Here is a 19,633-nt window from a genome sequence, read left to right as displayed (position 1 = left end):
GACAGCTCCCTTTGTCCTCTGAAAAGGCACCAAGATGTCCCAGGCTGCTTTAGGGAGGCACCTGTCAACACAGTCATCGGGGTCTCCTTCACAGCAGCCCTTTTCTCTGCCCTTTTTGGGGACGTGAAGAGAGGGGACAAGTAGAACCACGATGGAGCCACCGTATTTTCCAAGCTAACACACTCCCACCTCTGTTGAACTCTTAATTTACTGGCCTTTGGCCATAGAGTCTCTTTCACAAGTAACAAACCTTCTCTAGAAATTCTTGTCTTCTAAACCAGGAGAAATGATCTTATCTTCATTCCCTTTCTCAGTCAAAAAAAATATTACCTTTGCCACATGAGATACACAAGAAATTGACAGATCTTTCCTGAGTTATTTTTACAGCCCTTTGCAATGTACAAAATATCTTCATGTACATGACTTCATTCGGTCCTCAAGACCCAGACAAGCAGAGACAACAAATGCCATTAGTGTCATTTTACAGCTGCCTCTGGGGGTTCAGTGAGTTGCCAGGAACAGGGCTGGATTAGAGGCAGGGCTGCCATCCAAAAGGCTGCTGGCACCTGAATCCAGAAGATCATTGCTGGCATGAATCTCAAACAAGGTGCTGGTTAACTTCGGCCTCTACCGATCACACAATCCGTGACACAGGTGATGCCCACAATACGGCAGAAGTAAAATGAATGGAAGCTGAAACACTTCTTGCCAGTGGCAGCCTATCTTTGTCAAAAATTTTTACATGCAAAACAGATTGCAAACGTCTCAACGGACCACCAACTCTGAGTGCAGCCAGCTAATGGAAATTTCGATACTAAGTAATGCACAGCATACTGCTGTCTCCCAGGAAAAAGCAATTTCTTCTATTGTCTGAATTGTAAACCTTTTAATATGCCTCCCAAGAAGTGTTGATGCTGAAACCCATAAAAAGTAAAATGAAAACCAAAGAGAGAGGGGACACACTGCTGACAGAACATCAGGAGGGCTTGGGGGTGGCTCCTTAGGCACATTCAAAACATTTAAAAATATATCCACCTAAATTCAATTAGCTTTCTCTTTAGAGGATGACTAACTCAGCTGAGTTATTGGTGACCAAAAAAAGGAAAGGCAATTGCAAATAAGTATAAACATGTTACTAACAAATTCCTCATTGGGAACATGTTGCAATAAAAAAAGAAGCATATCATTTTTATTCATAGAAAATGAATTTCCTCCCGCTCCACTTAGAAAGGTGAAACAGCCCTGGCCAAGTAGCCTAGTTGGTTGGAGCATCATCTCCTACACCAAAAGGCTGTGGGTTTGATTCCTAGTCAGGACATGTACGGGGGGACAACCAATTGATGTTTCTCTCTCTCCCTTTATCCCCCAAATTTATAAACATATCATCAGGTGAGGATTCAAAAAAAAGGTGCAAAGAAAAAAAAACTATTTAAGGATAGGTCTGAAGAGGTAACTACTGATTGACTTGCCCACAGTGCTCATTGTTTGGGTCTGGCCTTCACCCAGATTACGAAGGTGACAGGCGACAGAGGAAACCTACAATGCTCTCTTTTGAGTCTCACTCTAATGCTTTGGTTTTTTTCCTGTCCTAGCAATGCCAGCACGTGCAAGCCAAAACAGCCTACTGTGGATGCTGCTGAAAACAGCGCCCTTCTCAGGACACGCACTCGAGGAAACAGAGACCTCCTCTGTCCACGTGGACCACAGTCACGGATGCCTGCAACAAAGCAAGCACACCGAGGGATGGAAGCAGATAAAGCACACTGAGAAACTTGCAAAAGAATGTGAGCAGTTTGCACTGGGCTCCTCAAGTGCCCACCCAGACGGGAAGGGCCAGCATGCTTCCTGGAAGGGTTAGGGGGTCATGAGCAGTTCAGGTGCAGTGGCGGAGGCGGCCAGAGGACAGGGCTGAATTCTCTGAATGGCTGCTCGCTCCAGGGGTCGTGGTCATGGGGAAGCCATCCAGTGCAGCATTGCCACATCACACCATTTGTTAAAAAATGGGGAAATTTCTGTTACTCATCCATACTTAAATGCTAACAAGAAATACAAACATTTTGAAGCCGCTGAGTGGGCCAACGCTGTCACACCAGAGGGCTGGTTTCCTGTGTTCTCAGACAAGGGTTCTTAGCCTTAAATGAGGCAGCCACTCCTCTGAGAAGCCAACAGAAACTGGGGATCCCTGCCCAGAAATCAAGAAGTATATGAGCAGAAAGTTCTACGCACAGTTTCAAGGGAGCTTGGGTCCCATTGGGGACCTAAGTGCTTGCTCTTGACCAGGCTCCAGAAGAGGGCACTGCTGCTGGTCTCTCCTTTCCAGGCCCCCGTGGTCCAAGGAATGGGGGAAAAAAAGAGGACACAAGTCCCAGAGACCCCCATTATGAGGGGTCAGTCCACAGTCCAGAGAGAGTACTGTCTCTGAACATGGGGATGCACTGCACATGGAAGCCACGCACCTGGTCAGGTTGGCCCGTTAGCGGTGCAGGGACCCTGAGCTGTGACCTTGGGGACTTAATTTCCTCCAATTTACTGTCTGTTAAGTGAGGGGGTTGAGCCAGAGACCTTCCCAGTCCATTTCTGAACGTTTCCAACTCTATGACATGTACCAAGGAAGCAGAATCCAAAAGTTTGAAGTGACAGTAAAATGATTTTAAAAACTGTCAATGATCACTCAAGTCCTTAGAAGTACCACAGAGTTTCCTTCAGAAGCGCCCAAGGTTCTTATTAGCAGTAAGGATAAGAGGTGTAATCACTTAGAGCAGATGCAGGTGGAGAGCTGGCTGTACCCTGCACCGGGGTTGTCCCAGGCACAGTGGGGAGAAGCTGAGATCCAGAAGGCAATGTGGGATCATGGTCATGGAGAAGGTAGCTGGGGTCTCCTCCTGGCAGAGGTATTGATGGAGAAGGGAACAGAGGTGACCTGACAAGGGATCTCGGCAATGAGGAAAGGCTGCAGGGCTGCTGAGGCTACTCCATGGCCCCTCTCTCTGCCTGGGATGCGCCTTCCAGACACCACGCAGCTGGTCGCTCACCTCTTCAAGCCACCGCTCAGTGAGGTCTATAAAGCCCCACTTCCACTCCTCCATTGTACTCTCGTGTTTCCAGCACCCTTTAACACTTGTTCCCGTGATTTGTGTCCTGCCTGCCATGCCCTGATCTGAAGGTAAGTGCCACGAGAACAAGGATTTGGGTGTCTTCTTCCTGTTCGGCCCACACTCACTAGATGTATGCTGTATTTAAGCACACTGAGTGTTTCCTGAGGTCCAGCATGAGGGCAGAAAGGTGACAGGTGGACAGGGCCACCTGGGAGGTGAGGGAGATGGTGATGAGAGTGCCCCTCTGGAGCGAGATAAAGATGCGTCAGCCACGTTCCAGAGGTGCGCTGTCAGGGTCAGACAGATGGTGACGGGAGGAAACCTGACTCCGGGAGGTAAACCCACAATGCAACACAAAGATGATTTTTGTATGGAATTGTACACTTGAAACCTGTATAATCCAATGTCACCCTAATAAATTTCATTAAAAAAAATTTAAAAGAACTACATAAATGAGTGAACATTATAATCATCTTTAAAAAAAAAGAAATTTAGCTGCAGAGGGAGCAGAAGAGGGGGTGACATCAGGAGAGGGACACGGGGTTGAGAAAGTTGATTTTTGAAAAAAGGAATATTGAAGGCAAAAACGCTGATGAAAGCCATGATCACATGTCTCAGGTACTGATGACATCACCCTAAAGGAGACATTGGTGATTCAGGAAGAAGAGGAATGGGGTGCGCAGGGACAGGGGGTGCAGGCCCAGAGTAAAGCCACAGGACAGGCCTTTATTAGATTGAGGTCCCTGCCCTACACCAGGAGGGAGGCCAGAGCGGAAAAAGGGAAGAGCTGGTGGGATAAGTGGGACGGGCGGGGGTCCTGCCGTTTTTCCATGAAGTGCAAGGCAAGGTCGTGAGAAGGGGTGCAGGAGGTCTGACAGAGCGAGAACTGGGGGGGCTGCTTAGCAGCACTAAATCCCCCTTCAGACTCCATGTCCCTTGACTGAGCACCTGGCTCTGCAAACACGGCCCCCACTCAATTCCTCCAGCTCCCACCCCCTCCCCAGGAGGCCCTTTAAGCAGCTTCAGTTCGGAATGAAACCAAGCATGAAGACATCAGCCGGCTTCACACTGAGGCTGAGGCGGGATCTGCACCAGAGCCCGGGCGGCTCTGATGCTGAGCTTTGACCTCCACAGTCTATTTTGTTTTTCTGAGATACCAACATCCAAATGAAAGCAAAAGCAGTCCCTATTCAATCTTGTAGAATTTCTAGTGCTGTAAACATTGCTTTTCATTGATTTTCATCACAAATAAATAGCACTTTTGCCTACCTATAAGTTGGTTATAAAAGCATTTATAAGTCTGGGACTTGGAGATCTGACCACATCTTATTAACTCTGTTTCTATTGGAACAGATAGTCCAAGCACCAAGGAACCATTAGTGTTGGGTTTCAGAGTCCGGCACACCTGGGAACAAAGGGCTTCCTGTGTAGTTAGGCAGCTAGATGTGTTCACCAGTGGATCCAGTGCAGTTTTACCCAACCACAGGCTGAGGACAGTGTTCTCATCCCTAGAAATTCAACCCAATGATATAGATTCCTTTTCTCCTGTGTTATTAAATTTACCCTCTGGCATTAAATAAAAGCATCTCAAGATCACTTGTTTCTAATAAGCAGATATTAAATAGGGTTTGAAAGGACAATAGAACAAAGTTAACCTAATAGCTGCAAACATCAAGGTTAAATCGCACGTCTAGGCAGATTTAAAATGTCCAGTAAAAACACATGAGACCAGCAAACAGGTGCTGGGCTTGGTAGACTCCTGTGTAAACACTTGACAAGGCCGTACTGCAGCCTTGCTTCATACCACCAGAGGCTGACCCACTACAGTCTTGGATAATATGCCCGAGTCACCTATTTCAAACACTCGAAGGCCTGGGTGGCTCAAAGGCTTAACTTCGTGGTCCTGTGGTATTGACTCCAGGAGCTGGACCGGACTGGGAAAGACAACAGCAAAAGTACACAGCTTTTCAAGTTTTCAAATTTAACAGGACCCGTGTCCAACCTGAGGCCGTGGGCCACATGCAGCCCAGGATGGCTGGGAATGCGGCCCAACACAAACTTGTAAATTTACTTAAAACATTACGAGGCTTCTTTTTGTGATTGTCGAAATGTATTTAATGTGTGGCCCAAGACAACTCTTCTCCCAGTGTGGCCCAGAGATGCCAAAGGCTGGACACCCGTGTTTAAAACAAAGTGGTATAACTGAGTCAAACCAGCAAGTCTGCCTTTCAGAACAGGAAACCTCGCAGGTGAACAGTGATGTTCCCGTCACAAACCTTTTGGTGATAAAAAATAAAAATAAACAAACGCAGGCACAAGCGCCTGTACAAAAATGGTTGAACTTTTTAGAAGGTTTAAAGCACTCTAACATAGCCATGCCTAAGGTTTTTCCAGGGACCGATGTTTTTTCTCTTAAGAAAATCCTAATGTAACAAGCTGTTTCAAAAGTAAATACCTACTGTCCACAAGGAAAACTACTAGATTTGTTTTGTATGTTTACTACCTTAAAATGTAAGACATTTCCTAGAAAGCGAAAACGATAAGACGGAGCCTTGAGTAGGTAGACAGGTTGGTTAGAGCATTGTCCTGACACGCTGAGGTTGAGGGTTCAGTCCCAGTCGGGACCCAGGCAGGAGTCCACCGGTGAGTGCAGAGATGCCTGGAACAACGAATTCTCATTCTCTCCTTCTCTCTCCCCCACCCCGCCTTTCCTCTTTCTCTCTAAAATCAATAACTAAACAATAAAATAAAAATAAACATTACCTTAAAAAATTATAAGACTGAAACAAGTAGAGACTCTGACAAGCAGCAAAACAAAACTAGGAAGCAGTATCCATGCTGAACTATTAAAAACAAATTACAGAGACAAAGTTAAGCTGTTGACCTACAGAAGCTGAGAGTCGGACCTACTAAAGGGGAAGCAGGACCAGGAGGAGGACAGGAAGTGTCGTGCCAGTGAGGTTCATGGTCACGCATGGCCTGCAGACTTTTTGTTCGGCTTGCAGAGTGTTAGCACACCTTGTTTGAAAGCTGGTCAAACATATGGGCCCCACACACTGCTCAACAGCAGGACGCCCAGTTCACCCTCCACCACGACCTGGGGCCCTGCTGGCTGCTAATGACTGACCAACAGAACTGCTGGCTCTCTCCTTGCCAACCTTCCCAGGGACAAAATTATGTTAACAGCTAGCAGTGATAAATTCACTGAGCAATTCCACAGAGCCAGGCACCATTCTTAGCTCCTGGCCTGTATTAACCCATTTAGTCCTCAAATAAGTCTATAAAAAAGGGTTCTGGTACTATTCTCAGGTGAGAAAACGGAAGCAGAGAAAATGAAGCAACCTGCCCAGGTTACACCGTGAGTGTGCCTGTAGAATTTATAGGTAACCCATGAAGCTACGCTAGTTTCTCTCTGAATTTAAACAACCTGAATCTAAGTTTCCCATAGCATACCTCCAAAAGCTTTAGCTCTCTATCCACTCGGGTAAGAATTTCCTTAAAGAACAGATCAAACTACTTCATGATACATAAGCACTGTGCCACTTATAAATACGAAAAATCTCTGAATGTCTTATATCCATCAAACATTTAAACAACAAATTAAGACACCATTTGCAGTATATATTGCCTATTCTGGAACAAAATTCTCACATTTGTTTGCCTATTCTATTTCTCTGGAATTAATCCAGAATAAAATACCTGTAGCAATGTTTTCTAAGGAATTCTTTATCAGCTGGCAGCCCTCATGCATCAGAAGAAGCTGAGAGTTTTCTTTATCCTGGAAATTCTGGCTGTGTGAACACTACTAGAAGGGTACAAGATTTAAGCCATTGACTCAAGTTCATAAAATAAGTCACATTTTAAAAACTGCAGGAAATACAAATACTCCACCCCAGACCTTCCCCCTGCCCCCAGCAGAAGGAAATATAATTTGGTCCTATGTATTGAAATAACCAAATTATAAGAAAACCGATCCTGACTGTTTCTGGAAAAGGTCAAATTAGCTTAATAGCAAAGACAAGCATTCAATAGCATAGACATGAATGATTTGGTATGCGAATAAGGAGAAGTAGCCAAATGGTTAGACTACAGAAAAAAAGCAGGAGGAGAAAAATACAAATAATAATATCCAGGGACTGAACGCATATGCTGGGAAAGTTCATTAAAAATATTTACCACTTGGATCAGAGAGAAATAACTTTTATCATACGTCTAATAACGCAGCAAAAGGGAATTTTTAAATGTAAATTACACTGAAATTTATATCGATGGATATAACATAAAAGAGCTGAAGGCCCGGAGGAAGGGCATAAAACACAGCACAAAAATTGGACATATCTGCCCCAGTCCCGGGATGAAGGAGTCACGAACCAGCGGAAAGGTCAGATGCACCAGGCCTGGAACCTCCGCGAGGAAGGGGGCCAGGTCAGAGGAAGGTGAAACGAGGGCCCATCCACTCTGCCTCCCATGGAGGCAAAACTGCATGGTATTTCTCACCGTTCAACCTCCTCCCCCCGCTTTTCTAAAACTACCAAATGTCGGAAGAGAATTGAAATCGGCTGAAAAATATTAGTTGGGTACATTTGAAATAAAGGCTGATTAGTTGGTCCAAAGGTTGTGGGTTGTTGTTAAGCTGAAATAAAGGCTAATTCCATTCTCCCTTTTTCCATTTTCTCTTTGAGGAAACCAAGGCAGTGTGAAATAACTTGCCTGGGGACCCAGGTCCCCTGGGTGATACCATCTGAGAAAAGAAGGTCCCTGCCCGATAAAAAAGTGTCTCTCATAAATCTGGTTACCTACCATCTCTGTTACTGGTTTTTCTAAAGCTTGTTACTACAGAAAAACAAAGGTGTCCCTCCCTGATGTTTAGCACTCACATCACAATGCGAATTTAGGGGAATAACTTAAGTCTTTCATCTGCTAAGCTTTTCCCAATCCCTTAAGAGAGAGAGACAGACAGACACACAGACTCCACTTAAAACGGTATCAGATTGACCTTCCTAAGGGCAGAGCTATGAAAGGTGCAAACCGCTCCCTAGACTGGGGAGCCCTCCAGACAGTGAAGAGATGCAGGAGAAAAGCTTTGATTTGGCGCTCCCCTTAGATAGAAATACTTTCGTCTTCTGCCAAGGGCTCCTTCTAAAAGAAAGCTCATAAATATGAAAGGCTGCCTAAGGTAATTCCTACACCTGGAAAAAAATTAAGTTCCCATCATAACACCTTCTTCCAGTCCCAAATCTCTGAGCATTGGACTTCTCCAACCTGTGACTAACCACGGGCCGGGCCAGGTCGCCGCCTCTGGGGAATAATGGTCTTTTGTTAAAGACAGTGGCAAGGAAACAACACCCTCCGGACAGTTTTCTTTCTCCTCTGCACACACATCCCCTTTTTATACCCAGTGCCAGCGGTTACTGCCGCACAGTTTCCCCTCGGCCTGATGTAAAACGAAAGGAACTTTTCCCCTCCCAGCCTTCCCCCTGATTACACCACCTGGGCACCACCAACGGTGGATTCCAGAGGAACTTCAGAACACCCGGGTCTTCTAACCTGATTGGTTACGTTCAGTAAAAAAAAAATCCAAACTTCACTTCTGAGTCCCCCAGTGGTGTGACAAACAAGCAAAATCACCGCCTTTCCCCGTAGAAGTATAACGCTCCCAATCCCTTAATCCTCGTGCAGAGGTGGCGGGCGGAGGCCGAACCTGAACCTCCCTCCCAGCCCTGGGCCCTGAGCTTAACCTGGGGAAGATCTCTGCGGGGACTGCTCCAACCCAGCGCGGACTCCAGGGAGAGACGCGGCCGTGGACGGGGAGCAGGTGGGGGCCGGGGAAGAGCGTGAGCGCGCGGGACCCGTCGGAAGCCCGAGGGTGCAAACTCAGCAGGTCCTTCCTGCGTCTTGCTCGTCCCCCCGGGAGGCGGCAAGCACGACGAGGCCGCCCAAACCCTCAGGGACCACGGCGGCATCCGCAGAAGCCGGGGCTGGGGGCGGCGGCGTCGGTCCCCGGGTCTCGTCCCCGCCCGGTTCCCGGTCCTCCCGAGGGCAGCACTCACGTATCTCTGCACGAGCGTCCGCACGAGGCTGCAGTCCATGGCTCCTCCGGCCGCGCCTGCCCGCGCTCAGCGGCCCCGCGCCCGGCTCAGCGCGCCCATGGGCCCGGGCTGGAGTGTGGCCGCGCGCCCCCGCCCGGGTCACGGCCTGGGCGCGCCGGGAGGTGCGGGGGGCGGCCGCGGCCCCTCAGCGCTCATGCCCGGCCCGGCCCGCGGCGGCCGGCGCGGCGGTGGCTGCTCCGCGGTAGAGGCTTCGCTGCTGGCGGTGTGTCCGCGGGCTGGGAGCGGTACGGCCCGGGCAGGTCGTGCTGCTGCTCTGCTGCTCAGCGCAGCTCCTCTGCTCCGCCCTCCTCCCCTCTCCTCCCCTCCCCTCCGCCCGCCGCACCTCTCAGCCCTGCCTCCGGCTGCCCGGTCCCGGCGCGCACGTCACTAGCGCGTCTGAGCATGCGCCCCGCGGCCCGCGCCCCCGCCCCGGCTCCGTTGCCTTAACACACTTAGGCTCGCGCGGCTGCGGTCATTCCGCCCTCCTTCACTTTGCCCGCAGCCTCGAAGAGGCGAGAAGAGAACCCTGGGACGGAGGGCAGAGGGCGAAGGACCGCAGCTGGGGACAACTCCCTGTTGCTTCCGACTCAGGGCGACTGTGTTCCCCGCACAGGGGCCGGGGTGACTGGGACTGAGCGCTCTGCCAGGAGGAATCAGGGCGCGGGGACTTTGTGCCCTGCGGGAGCCCCCGTCAGTCAGCGTGCTGAGTCTCTCACTTCGACCCGAAACTTCAGTCTTTCCCCCAAAGGCCCAACAGTGGGAGGGAGATCATAGGGGTACTGGAAGGGTGCTCACGGGGCGAGGAGGTTGAGGACCCTTTCATCAGGGTCGGGGTTGCGCCCCCGTGGGAGTCCAGCCCCCACGTATGGCCTCTCCCGCTTTGCAGGTTAAGAGAGGGCAGAGGTGTGCCTCAAGTGGCTGCCCAGGGTCGCGCAGCTTTTCTGCTCTGGGGCGAAGGTAAGCACAGAGCAGAAACGGGATCCTTGCTCCTTTTAAAAATACAATCCCTAGCCCTGGCCTTCCACCCTAGGTCTTCAGAGCTGTAACAGTCGCAGATACTTGTAATGCAGCGGGAGTGAGGGGTTGGAGTCAGCCTTAGAACCTGTTACACCAGCCGCCATCCCCAGCGGGTTGCCCTCTCCTGGTCCTGCCCGTCCAGCTCCTTTCTTCGCCCAGGCTTGGCCTGAGTCTGCCACCAGGAGGCCAAGCCCGGCCCAGGCGATGTGGGGGTGGGGGGGTGGGGGGAGCAGTTCCTGGCTTACTCGGCCACCAAGTCCTAGGGAGGGGGGCGGGACACACACTTGGCGCAGCTAGCTCTGAACCAGGCAGGAGAACTGTTGCATCGCACAAACACTACTATTTCAATCCTAGGGAATGTTTCTGTTTTCCCAACAGCGAAACAAATTATCTCCTTAACTACACAATCAGCCTTGAATTAATTGGTATACTTTGTTTCCAACTTCCCTTCTCCTGGTCACAAGTCATCATTTGTGAAACTGTCAGGCACAACACACCTTTAGCAGCCTTTAAGGAGCACTGCCCCTGACAGTAGCAGGTTTGCAATTGAACGTGAATGTTCCCCTGACTGGCTGAGGGAGAGAAGCAGTATTGGACACTTTTTGGATTAGACACAGACTAGAGAGGAGTTCTAGTGAATGCTAATTGTCACTGAACTATCTGGATTCTGAACTACTTTCTTTCATAAAATGCTCCAATTGTTGGTCAGCTAATTCACTGATTCCTCACTTGCTATCCAAATATACTCTCTGCCTTCTCTGTCCTGCTCTGCACCCAAGAGACCTGTGGCCATCATCACTGGCTCTTTACCAAAAGGGGTGCTAGCTGCAGCCTGGAGACCAAGGAGAGAGAAAGGCAGGTGCATTTCTTCCCTCCTCTCTGTCCCGGCTGCACCCTGGGCCTGGCAGTATCTGTGTGCCTCTGTGACAACTGTCCTGTTGGGCTTCCTTTTCCATTGCATCAATTCATGTCAGGCTCCAAGAACTCAGTTCTCTCCCCCATACCCCTTCAGGCTTGGCAGTGGTGGTGTCTGCCTCCCGCTGCTGCTGGCCCCTGGGTAACAGTACCCTTTGATGTGTTGTTGAACCATAACCACACTACAGCAAATAGCCACTTCATCACACTCTCTTCCAAATCTCCCAAGAATGACTCCTGTCTCCAGCCAGAACCCTGAATGCTAGAGCTGGATTTTGACTAGCCTTCTACCTTTGTAAACTGTGACATTTGGATGGGGAGTGGAAGGGCACAAGATTTTACTTAAGGCTGCTGGACACAGGCTGCTTGTCTCTCAGGACTGTCTGTTTCATTCAATGGCGAATGTTAATTTCATATTGTAGTAGATACCATGGCTGCCAGTGCAGCAACCATGCCATCTTTTTCCTTGCTGGTAGAAACCCACCTTGGTCTGGCTATCCACACTCCAGATGGCTGGTATAAAGTGGTTCATGTAAGCTAATCTTGGTAACTCCGTTTTTCTTCCCATAATTGGTTTACAATAGGTTTCAGCCAAGTTTCCTCACTCTTAAAAAGTCACATAAAGAAGAAATACTCCTTGTTTCCTGTTGGATGTGATGTCTGGCTTTTTGCAGCCTTCTTGCATTTGCAACAGGAAGTAGCCTGAGGAACTTCCTCACTCTGGGGATGGCAGCGTGGAAAGGTGGGAAGAGCATGGTCCTTAATGACACCACTGAGCCATTAACCAGTCCTACTGTGGCCCTAACATGGAATTGCATATCATGAAAGATAATAAATATCCTTATTAAGTTGGATTTTTAGTTACTAGTGACTGACAGCGTTTTAATTTTAAACCTATGGAAACAAACCAGTTAAGACTCTCTTAAAGCAACAAAAAATCCAACTCACCCTGCGAACCAGTTATTTCTGTATAACAAACCACCACCAACTGGGGAGCTTAAACAGCATGAGTTATTATTTGTCAGGACTCTGGGGTTTGGTGGAATGGTTCTTCTACTCCACCTGGTATGGCTGCCATTGTTCATGCATCTGCATTCTTTGGGGGGCTCAGCTGAGCCTGGAAGGTTCAGATGGCTTCGGTCACATGCCTAGTGTCTCAGCAGGGTGGATGGGAAGCTGGGAGAGGACTGCCCTCTCTCTCCACATGGTTTCTCATGGCTTAGTGGTCTAGACTAAGCTGCTTTCCATGGCAGCGGGATCCCAAAAGGGTCAAGGTAAACATGATACCACCTTAAAAACTTGGGCTTGGACGTCCTGGAACATCACTTCTGTCAAATTCTATTGGGAAAATTAAGTTCCAAGGCCAGCCCAGATTCAACGGGAGGGGGCAGGACAGATTTCACTTCTTGGTGGGACGAGCACCTTGTACATAAAGGGATGAAGAATTTATTAGTGGGCACCTATGTAAATAATGTACCATACGCAAACAATAATGGAATGTGTTGGTGCAGTGTTGGAATATGTCGACAATATCACAGTAAGTTCAAAGTGCAATGGCTGCCAGAAATGCCAGGGTTTCCATGTCTCTTCATTCACTTCCAAAGGGAAAGAGAATTTTCACTCTGAAAGAGCTAAGTCCTGTGCTCACTCCTGGTCAATCAGTCACTAAGCTTTGGAACGCCATCGGATGACTGCCTGAGGCCTGGTTTGAGTGGAAATCTTTGATGAGTAAATGTCTAAGAGGAATGGAATGATCTAAATCAGCTTTGGGTCAAGATCACTATGGCTGCTTCACCACTGGGGACTGATGTGATAAATCAGGAGGAGGAGGAGGCACCAGACAGAATACAAATCCCAAAGCTTGAATGAAATTGCAGGTCTGCAGCTGGACGCTCAGGCTACACACACACTCACACCTGCGCAGACTCATAAACACCTGCTGTCCCCTCCTCCCCTGCACCTCAGAGGAGACCAGGGTGGAAACCAGAAATCTTGGATTCATTTTCTTGTAAGGGAGGGCCAAAAAGTGAAGCCTTCTTCCAAAGACAGTTCAAAAACAGTTACCGTTACTGGGCTCTCAAATGACAGAACTGAAGCTGTCATTGATTACTGGAAACAAAAAACAGGAGAGTGTGAGCTATTAACATGTTTCATTTTCAGGTAGCGGGAAGAGCAACTACTGTACATTAGGGGGCTTGGCCTCCTCAGGTGGGCAGTCTTGCTCCTCCGAGCTGCTGGAGCATTCTGTACACCTTTCTCAGGTCACTGTTACAACAGGTTCGGAATTCTGTGGGTGCCATCTTCCCACGACTGGTTCTAGAATTCTTCAATGGCAGAAATTCTACTTCCTGTACCTCCCACAGGCTACCCTCGCACCCTGGCCTCCCTTCTGTCTGGAATCTTCAGCCCCACTCCTCACTCGTCTCACAACACCCTCCTCATCCTTCAAGGCACACTTGTCCCTCTGTCCTCCTCCGTTCTGTCTCAGTTGTAGTTACTCCCCCACTTAGCACTCTCAATGCACCACTCAGTGTCGCTAATTTACCTTAAACAGTATTTCTAAAACCTGATTGTTGGTTAAAATCACCCAAGGAGGGAAAATAAATCAATCACCCAGAGAGAATTTTTTTTAAATAGCAATTTCCCTGGACCCCTCTTGCCAGCCCAGACATTTTTTGTTCAGTCAGTCTAGAGTGGGGTCCAAGCACCCGTGTGTTTGCAAAGCTCCCAGATGCAGATTTTGAGACCCGCTAATCTAAATGTCTGTGCCTGTCCTTGAGCGTGATCTTGGGGATGACTTCATTAACTGACTCCCTTTTCTCTTCCCAGGGCATAGCACACAGCCCCTTGCACCCCTAATAGATGCTCAGTAAATAGAGAAAGAATTCAATGGACCTAAACTGCTATTTCATCCACGAAGCATTATTATGATAGAATAAAGGGAGTACATGAAGTCTTAGCATGTGCAGAGAGAAACGGTGTACAGTCAGAGAAGTCAGGGAACGGATACCTGTGATCCGCAGGAATGCTGTGGGGAGCCCCGTCCTGGGTGAGGAAGGTCACTGGGGTTATCTCTCTCTGCCAGGCTCCGCAGGCCCGGTTCTGCTGGAATGTGATCAGGAAACCTTGCCTCCCATGCCTGGGAGGAGCTTGTGGGACAGCGCCTCTGAGTTACCTTTGGATGTCTAGATTACCTTGGTCATTGTCCAGGTGTTGAAAAATGGAGTTAACATTTCGTTATCATTCTTAATCCAAAGTATGTGAAGCACAAGTGGCAGTCACAAACAATTTGCAAGGTTCAGTCTTTCAGGTGAGGTCGGCGTGAGCTCTACTGTGAAAACTGTCACCAAACCCTGCAATTCCAGGTCCTGCGTGGGTTTGTTTGGCAGGGGATCTCCTGTCTGCTGTTCCCTCATCGTCCTGAGAGACCACCTGTCCTTTGATTCTAGGTCTTTGAGATGTTCTCTCCTCTGTCATTCTGAGTCTCTGAGAGTTCCTTCCTTCAGGAATTGAGATGCAGGCCAGGAGCAAGTCCCAGGACTACCAGTCTCCAGGTCCTTTCCCTTCGCAGTGAGGCACTCATTTCAGGAGCACAGAGGGGCCCCGTTTTACTATGCTCAGTGGCTAATCACCCCAAGGGATCCCTGGTCCCGAAGTGAGCCCAGTTAGGTTTACTGTTGCTTCCAACTTTCCCATTTTCTCTTAGTTATTTCTCGGTGAGAACACATGAAAGGAAAATATGCTAAGATCTCTTTCCTTATTTATTTTTACAACCCCTTCCCTACTTTTTTATTTTTCCTAAAGAGATGAATTATTTTAATTACAGATTTCTTTTTTTTGGGGAGGGGACTGTGTTCTTGAAACTACCAGTAAGTCATGGGGGCAATTTGCTGTCCTCATTTATTTGAACAGAAACTTTACAATATTATTTCTCCAAAGTAAATAAAATGTTAGGGTATCTGAAATAGGAGTTAAGCAATAATTGGATATTTAGCATTGTTCTAGGTCATTCTCACCTTTGCTCCCACAGGTCACCTGGACGTTACACAACATCACTTTACTGCATATTCTATTTATGGACACTGTTTAGAAAACTAGAAAAACGCTTCCTCTTGTCCCTTTTTGTTTTTATAAGCAGGAAGACAAAATGGTTTGCCTTAAAATATCATTTGTTTTTCCTAACTTTAAGAATATTTTATCAGTTTTAATTGCAAATTATCTAATTCTAATCAGAGAGTCAAAAGTACATGAACAAACAATGGTTTTGAGGACATTCTGCTGGATGACATAAACTAGACAGAAAAGGGCAAAGACTGCGTGATTCTACTGATAGGAGGTCCCTAGAAGAGTCCCATTGACAGAGGCAGGGAGAACAGTAGTTTCCTGGGGCTGGGAGTGGGAGGTTAGAGTTCAGTGGGTGCAAGGTTTCATTTGGAAAGATAAAGAGCTTTGGAGAACTCTCCCACCCTCCGGAGAGGCCACTGGGGTTGAGAATCATCTGGGGTGAAGGTGCTTGGGTTCTGGTCCCCTGAAGGAGAGGTTCACCCCAGCACCCCACCTTCCTCACACACCAAATAACGATGATGGGACCGGGACCGGGCTTCGGAGGGTAAGAGACACAGAAGTATGACACGCAGTTGGTTCCCCCAGTTCGGGGGAGACAGTCAGGGGTGCATGATCAGCATCGAGGATCAGAGAGGACATTGCTAAATGTCATCATTTGTGTAACTTGACACACGCCAGCTGGTCGGTCAGCAAGTGTGAACTTTCTTCTCCACTTCGTCTGCCCCAGTGGATGTACAGTCTTATTCCCCTGCTTCCTGCATCCAGGGACCTTAAACAACCTACACTCCCCCTTTGAAGTTCCACAGAGTTCCTGTTGCAGCGATAACTCAGAGACCTGCCCCGCCCTGCCTCACAGCCCCTTTTACCTCCACTGTCCCACTAGGTCATTCCTCCTCTGACCTTTATACCATCATGTGACCTGGCTAATTAGGCATGACCTTGTCACACTGTCCACCACAGTAGACTTTGCTTTGTACCTGCATGAAAGAAGCCCAGGCTTGTGTGTCTTTGAAAGGCTGATACCCTGATTAAGGGCCAGTGCCTAGAACAAAACCAGGACACCTGTGGCCAGTATACCCCAACAAGGTCCCAGAATGCACTGGTGTTCAGGGCTGTCTGGAGAGCATCCTCAGGTCTTGGTTCAGGTCTTGAACAGACTCTCTGAGGCTGCTGCATTAGAGTCTTCTGTGGGGGTGGTATTTGGATCATTCCACCTGGAAATGGAAGAAAAAGGGCAGGAAATGGGTGGTTTTCTTCTGCGTAACCCTACAGAGATGCATTGAAAGTTTACTTTCTGCACTACAATAAAAGCCTTGTTTAAAAATGTGTAAAGCCTCACATAAAAATGTATTTTAACTTTAACCAAAGACATGCATTTGCATAGCTTCAAAATCATATAGAATTAGGTGGCTTATAATAATAACCAGACATCCTCCCCTCAACTCCAAATCCTAACTCCAAATCCTTTTCTGCAGAGGCAATCACGTATACCTCTTTGCTTTTTTCTTTATTGTGTCCATATTCCTAAATAATGCGCTTATAATATAATTTTTTTAATTTAGAAAGTATTAATTAATTTCCTACTAAGAAAGACGAAGTATTCACTGCTTCTCTACCCCCGTGCAGTGCGCACCTCCCCCACCACTGCCCATCCGCATGGAGTTTTACCACAGGTCTTCATTTAGTCAATATTCTGTGTTTTAATAATATATTATTATGAGGGAGTAAATATTGGTGCATGCACTGCATGCTGCCCCTGCATTGTTATGTATATTGACTAAATTTCCTTTTATATCCCATTTTTTAAGGTAACCAGTGCTTCCCTTTTTCTTAGTTTTCTTTTTAAAAAAGTCTTTATTGTATTTCTTTCTTCCTAGTTCTCTATAACTTACCACTGATGCACAACCAACTCTGACTGCTGTAAAACTGCCCTCAGTGTGATCACATCATCGTCGGCCTGTTCCATCTCCTCCCCTGGAGACACCCTCTGGTTACCCTCTGAAGCCCTGCCCTGACCCAGACTGGCGAGTTCCGGAGCTTGCTGCCTACCCACATTCTTGGGCTTCCCTTCACCTGTGTCTTGGAATTCCTTCCACCTGTCTCATGATCTGTTTTTTTCCCCATGGATCTCATGATGTCTCCTTTGTTGATTTATTTCTTTATTTTGGTGACATACATTCTCCAGTAGCTTCCTGGGAAAGGGTGCATAGAAAGTAAATGTTAGATACATTTTTTCCTGATGTTATTCTTGATGGATAATTTGACTGGGGTATAGTCACAGGTAGGAAATACTTGTCTGGAAAATGTTGAAGGTGGAGGGTGGTGGCGGCACAGTTTTTAATTTTTACAAATCCCAACAGTAAAACAGAACAATTAGGTAGCCAGTCCCCATGAACTACATTTACAGGAATATTATGTGATAAGATATCCCTGGGACCCCCAAATACAAGTAGTATATTACTAACGGAAGCTCTCGTAGCCCACCATAGATACTGGAACTTTACAATTTAGTTCATAAACAACTTTTAAAAATTAAGCAAACTGCATGTGGAAATTTTTAAAAATGATTTCTTACTTGAGGAATCTCATTTTAACTAGAATAACACATTGTTTCAAACACAGGTAGATTTAGTTCAAACCAGGAAGTTTTCTCTGTCAATTATTTTCCAATAGTTGTCTCTGTTTTTTTAATCTAAGCTATACACAGAGGGAGGCTTAGCAGTGCTGAGTAGAGACGATCACTTTCCGGGCCAACAGAGCAGGAGGTAGTAAGACTGCAGTGCTTCTGCTGGTGTGACATCTATTATGAAAAATGGATGCCTGGAGCTTCTATGCACCAGGAGAGGCTACATCACAGGTGCTTTCCTCCATCTGCTTTTGAAGGCCTCAGGGAAATAGCCATTGTGCAAACATCTTCAGCCAGTCAAACCCTATTGCAGTCTCGGAACCTGACATGACTTTATGCTTTGAAGATAAAAATAAATTCTTTTTGCTCCTGACTGGTAAAATTAGAAACTTAATGAAAATGTCATCCAGTGCAACCACAAATTCCATGTACCCAATTTGAAATGTTAATAATAATAATAATAATAATAACAGCACATGCACTACCATCTTCAAAACTCCATAAACATCATTGCCCCATGACTGTTTAGAGGAAACATGCACTAAGTGACAAAGGTAAAGTCACAGAAAATGAACATGCAAAATTGTCTATGATCATGTTAAGCATATTACATTACCTGGTAGGTGACAAGAGCATCTCTATGTGAACTCTACCAGAGATCCTACATTTTACTATTTTAAGTGCAATAGGAGATTTCAAATCTGCTTTCAAGTGTGTAGGGTTGTACCAGAGTTCTTTGACACCTGTGCTGGGCTCTGATTTTATGTTGCTTAGAATTCCATGTAAATGAAGAATGGGAAAGAAAGAAACTTAACCTCTTACTGATTTTATTCTTGAGGATTTAGAAACTATGTGAGGACAGATAAGAGGCAGATGAAGCCGCGGGAACCATTGGTCTGCAATGAAGAGGACTCAATCTCTTGACATTTCCTGAACCCCACAGTGACCAAACGTTTCTGTTTTCTACTTGTGCTTTCTCTCTACCCCATGCATCCTCCTGTATTTCCTTCCACCCTCTCTGCCCATCTCCTCAACCCAGGGTCTACTTGTTGAATGCCTACGTCCAAGGCACACCGTTTGAGATGGGGAGGGCTGGGTAAATGGACCTCGTTACAATGTCATCGGATGGGTGGGGACAGGTAGGGCAGAGGAGGTGCCCTTTGTTCATCCTGCTCTCTGCTGTAGAGGAACCAATACTACCTAGACTTCTTAATGACAGATAAATGCTAAGAGCATCGTGGCTTTCTGGTCCAACTGAATACTAAGTAGCTGCTTAGGCCTATTTATAAACCTTATTGTTTGTTACAGTACAATTGTGGAATAACTTTACTTTTGTGAATTCTACTACAAAGAATTTGATCCCAATTTCTCAATTTGTATTCATTACAACTACATTACAATTAAATATTCTTTAGATTTAATTGTTTTTTATGGAACGAAACCAAAACTTCTCCATCCAGCTTTCACAGACTCTCCTCATCTGGCTGATCTCTGTTTAGCTAGATTCTCTTCCGTTCACCTGCATTGCTCTCTTGTCCCTCTGGAGCTTCCCTCTTCTTCCCGTGTGCTGGGCAAACCTCGTTAGATTTTTAAGAATGCTTCTCTCCACTAGGTATTTGCTTCTTTCTCTGGTACTGCCGGAGGCAGATTCCCACACTGTGTTGTGCACTCTCTATAATTCCTTCCCTTCTGGTGGGAGTTGAACCTGTGACTATGAACCCGGAATATCTCACCTGTGATTAGGTTTATCATACTGAGCAGGGATGCTCTCCTGTTGGCCTTAAAGGAGGGCCACATGGTAGAGAATGGCCGGCAGACCCCAGCAA

At 47.0% G+C, this 19,633-nt stretch overlaps 1 protein-coding gene across 6 annotated transcripts in view; it reads right to left on the bottom strand.

Annotated features, from left to right (window-relative positions):
* The window catches only part of ATP11A (ATPase phospholipid transporting 11A), a 140,869-nt gene extending 131,385 nt beyond the window's left edge, over window positions 1-9,484 (bottom strand). For all 6 annotated transcript variants that reach the window (XM_037140936.2, XM_037140945.2, XM_037140956.2 and 3 more), the window contains exon 1: window positions 9,146-9,484. In XM_037140936.2, coding sequence (XP_036996831.2) covers window positions 9,146-9,184 — 39 coding nt within the window. In that variant the 5' untranslated portion in view covers window positions 9,185-9,484. The remainder of the gene's footprint in view (window positions 1-9,145) is intronic.
* Between the last annotated feature and the right edge of the window lie 10,149 nt (window positions 9,485-19,633).

Source organism: Artibeus jamaicensis, unplaced genomic scaffold (genome assembly GCF_021234435.1).
Source record: "Artibeus jamaicensis isolate MK-2021 breed Jamaican fruit bat unplaced genomic scaffold, CSHL_Jam_final scaffold_833, whole genome shotgun sequence".
NCBI classification, from domain to species: Eukaryota; Metazoa; Chordata; class Mammalia; order Chiroptera; family Phyllostomidae; genus Artibeus; species Artibeus jamaicensis.
The sequence above is the reverse complement of the archived record's forward strand: the minus strand, read 5'-3'. Positions and strand labels throughout refer to the sequence as shown.